The sequence below is a fragment of the Cynoglossus semilaevis genome, chromosome 19 (genome assembly GCF_000523025.1).
Source record: "Cynoglossus semilaevis isolate Cse_v1.0 chromosome 19, Cse_v1.0, whole genome shotgun sequence".
NCBI lineage: Eukaryota > Metazoa > Chordata > Actinopteri > Pleuronectiformes > Cynoglossidae > Cynoglossus > Cynoglossus semilaevis.
In genome coordinates, this window is record NC_024325.1 from 16657097 (window position 1) to 16661534 (window position 4438).

Genomic DNA, 4438 nt, shown 5'->3' on the forward strand with positions numbered 1-4438 from the left:
TACAGTGGAGCATGAAACAAATCAGGAGGCCTCTACGCCACCACTCCTATACTTTGAATGAGCACATACCAAACCAAAAAAGGTCTAGTCAAGTATTCCACAAACCATCTAAATAAATCACAATTGTTTTTGGAATTTGATTTGTAGAGTAATATTAAGTATATATTTTTGCTTCTGATGGACCAGTGTGTCTTTGGAAAAGAAAATTAAAAGTACCGTATTTAATAAAACGTATACTGTATGTCCCTTTGCTGTGCTAACAAAAGAGCAACCAACCCAAACAACCCTTCCTCCATTCTGATTGGAAAATTTCCAAAGAAAAAAAAGGTTGACAAACATTTCCAGCTGTTTCTTGTAAAACATAGAGAACTGAGGAATTGTTTCCACAATAACAACCAGACAATTGGTTTCTTGTCAATGTTCAACTGGCCACACCCTGACAAACGATTTTAATACAAAAGCTTTTTTCCCCATGAGTCCCCTTGGACAACACATCCATTTTTATTTATCTGAAGTGAAGAGTCCTGCCTTATCCTCGATGATGTCACAACATCCTTAAAAGATTCACTCATTTTCTGGGTTGATTCAAACTACAGTCGTCATAGCCGAGTGGGGAGAGACAACAAGGACGTAAGAATACAACAGAAGCAATGAAAGAATATATTACTTGTATTTGTGTTTATTTTCTGCTCAATGATTAAAAACAAATTATATACTGAAGTATTATAGTGTAAATGCACAGTTGATAGTTTTGAGTGGCTAACTGTTACAGTATACCGTGATCACTTCTTTAGTTGTTCTGTCACTGACTGTTCTGACTTTTCTTGTGACATTAAACGGTTGGAGATTTTAACTTGCTTTTGTATTAGGATGATGGAAAACTACACGTACAACAGTTTCACACTCCAAGTGGAGGGGCTTCTTCTTTCTGAAGAAATGACATATCCAACGTTCCTGATCTTCTTGTTCTCCTACATTTTCATAATTGTTACTAATGTAGGAATTGTGGTTCTGATTTTTGTGGACAAAAGTCTTCACCAGCCAATGTACTTGCTTTTTTCCAACCTACCACTAAATGACATTCTGGGAAATTCTATCCTAGTGCCTCGTTTGCTGCTAGACATTTTGCGACCCTCCTCTGAACGACTCATCAGTTATTATGAATGTGTGGTTCAAGCTTTCACCGCACACACGTACGGGACGACGGCTCATACTATTCTCATCATTATGGCATTTGACAGATACGTGGCCATCTGTCAACCACTGCGTTATGCTTCCATAATGACCAACAGAATGGTGATCAAGCTGACGGTCTCTGCCTGGGGGGTGGCCTTAGTCTTAGTGTCTGTTTTACTTGGTTTGACTGTAAGACTCAGCAGATGCAGGACTTTGATCAAAGGGTCCTACTGTGACAATGCTTCACTGTTTAAACTCTCCTGTGACAGTGTGGTCATAAATAATGTCTATGGCCTCACCTTCACTGTGGCTCTGTTCACAGCTTCTATTGGCAGCATTGTTTTTACCTACACTAGAATCACTATAGTCTGTCTAACCAGTAAGAACAAGTCACTGAACAGTAAGGCCCTGCAGACTTGTAGCACTCACCTGGTACTGTATTTGATTTTGGTCATTTGTGGACTGACTATCATTGTTCTCCATCGCTTCCCTGAGACGTCAGAGTACAGAAAACTCATGGCCATTCTGTTTCACATTATTACCGGCAGCCTCAACCCAGTTATATATGGAGTACAGTCGAAAGAAATAAGAAAGTTTCTGTCAAAAATGTTTTGCTCTCTTTAAAAGGTTAATTAAAATTATAAAAAACATGTTCGTAGGACACATATTCCATACAGTGGGAAACGTCTGAAGTCATGTACAATGATGGGATTATATCACTGTTGTAAGGAGTAACACTTGGAATAAATATCTGTGTAGGTTCTCAGTTGACAAGGTCATCTTATCCAAAAGTAGTTACGTCAAAGGCAACTGGACTAGTAGGTTGCTCCAAAGCCGTTTCACCGCTCATACAAGAGGTTTCTTCACTGCTCGGAAGTTTCTGCTATTTAACCTTGTAGAGGCTGAACACCTGAAAGCGAGGGCCGTTGGGGAGAACAGGGGGAAGCCAGATGGTTCATAAATGGAGTGAAGGAAGCCATCTATGTCAACCTGGAGAAACTCAATAGAGGAGGCGGTCTAAGACATTGTTTCCCAAAGACTGTATCGTGACCCTCAGAAGCGACCGTTCTTTTGGGTCGTCTCGCATCATGTTTCCCAGGAGTTTATGAATAATGTGTGACTTTTAAAATATGGGTTCCCAGAAAAAAATGGGAAACACTGGTCTAAGACATAACCTATCATCCACCTACAATGTGGTCCTGAGTTGTCCCACTTCCATATACCACCGCAGACAGACCCCAGTCATGGTTCCACACCTCAAACTTTTGACCACAACAGTCTCCCCACTTTTGGTATTGGTTTAATATCACCAATGTGTCCTGGATTAGACCCGAGTTTGAGAAATAGAGATTTGACTTTATTGTCTGTAGAAAAAGATACTGAATACAAGACAAGAATACTATAGAGAGGATATAAATCATTTCTAATTGTATGAAAGCCTGTAACCTGTAGACAAATGAGACTGTGCAAAGAAAACACAATCTACACATATATAAAAGGTTAAGTGTTCTTCAGTGCACTACGTTAGTCTCATAACAAGTAATTATGTACTCACTTCAGTTCAACAACATTCAAAATACAGTGCTCGGTGACTGAAAGGAGGTTCTAAATAAAAATGGTTCCTGTGCACAATTTTTCTTACAAATAAAGCCTCGTCTTAGTTGCCCCTCTGATCTGCTCAATTCTAATCTTGCCCAACCAGAGCAAAGAGATCCACAGAGGATGACTATGTGGTGTATTCAACACAACCTAATTCGGAGCACCCTGATAACCAAAAGTGATGACCAGCCAGGCGGCGTTCATCATGCTGAAAATGGGCTCTTTTTGACAAAAGACCAGTAGATCGGTGCTTCTCTACTAAAGAGGAAAAACATGTACTCACCATAGTCTTCACATCTTCTCACATCAAACAGTATTGAAACAGTAGGTTGTCTGTGTCATTGTAAAACACATCCACATCTTACAGCACGTATGAAAGACCTGTCAAAGGACAGAAATAGACAATTGTAAGCTAACATCTTAAAACCGCTCTACTTCACAAACACTTTATATTTCTTTAGGTTTGGCCAAAACATCATCACATCACCATCATTAATATCATGAAAAAAAAATTGTGTATCGATAAATTACTGTCTTTTTTCAATAATTATTAATTTAGGCTACAAATACTGTACAATGTTCTATTGAACAAAATGTTCAGCTGGTAAATATGGCATTTTACAAACACATGCTTGCAAACAGCCCTGCAGGGGGCACACATGATATGTAGCTAATAAAGATTAATTACAGTAGGGGTTCTCAATTATTTTCTGTCATTACCCTCCCCCCCACCCCCATGGACAGAAAGTGACAATGAATACATTGCCACACAAACCGAGTCATATAAATATTTAAGGTAATTGGCAATAAGGGTTGTCTCTTGCAATAGGAGGAAACAAAGACAACAATCGCTATCAAGCCCATATGGTTAATGAGGTACATATTTCTGTCTTCAGTGACCAAAGGTGTAAATATGAGTGAGAATGTGCATTTGAAATGTTCTGTGTGACCCTGAGGTTAACTGAAAACTTGGGTGTCAACCCTGTAATTGTTAATTAAATTCATTATTAAAGATTGAAAGCAGTAAATAAATGAAACACTACAATTGTAATAAAATGATGGAAAGGGATCCCCCGCAGTGTCCAGTGGTATGAAATGAACACCCCCAAGATTTACACTCAACAGTGATCTGAGATCACCTGTTGGAGGTGGGGCAGAAAGAGTTGTGTGTTTTAGGTATGTTTCTCTATGTTGCTATGAGATTGATGTCACAGTGTTCACCATCTGTGTATCCGCTGAGATTAAAAATGTTACTATAAAAGAGCAACCACAAATTCAGATACCACTCCTAAAGAAAAAGACAGAAGAGTGAGGTATGAATTCGTTAACGTCAGGATCACATTCATGTTTGACGGCATTCATAGATGCATACTTGTTTATGCTTACACTTGTTTGGTCAAATTTCACTTCACTTAAGTGTTTATAATTTCTTTCAGGTTGATGGAAAACTTTACATTGAACAGCTTCCTGCTGCAGCTGGAGGACTTGAACCTGTCAGAGGACGCTCTGTACCCCGTCTTCCTCTGTTTCCTCCTGTTCTACTTGTTTATAATCATTGTGAATGTGGGCATCATTCTCCTCATTTTCACTGACAGGAAGCTTCACCAGCCCATGTACCTTCTTTTCTGTAACCTTTCTGTAAATGACATTGTTGGCAACTCCA

At 39.1% G+C, this 4438-nt stretch overlaps 2 protein-coding genes across 2 annotated transcripts in view; both read left to right on the forward strand.

Moving 5' to 3' along the window:
* The first annotated feature begins 9 nt into the window (after positions 1–9).
* Positions 10–2501, forward strand: LOC103395625 (olfactory receptor 146-like). Its single transcript, XM_008333386.3, has one exon. The coding sequence runs from the start codon at positions 871–873 to the stop codon at positions 1798–1800; it is 930 nt and encodes a 309-aa protein (XP_008331608.1). The 5' UTR covers positions 10–870; the 3' UTR covers positions 1801–2501.
* A 719-nt stretch (positions 2502–3220) lies between these two features.
* Positions 3221–4438, forward strand: part of LOC103395755 (olfactory receptor 52N5-like) — a 4290-nt gene continuing 3072 nt past the window's right edge. Inside the window, exon 1 of the mRNA XM_008333546.3 lies at positions 3221–4437. Within this exon, the coding sequence (XP_008331768.2) occupies positions 4216–4437 (222 nt within the window). The 5' untranslated portion in view covers positions 3221–4215. The remainder of the gene's footprint in view (position 4438) is intronic.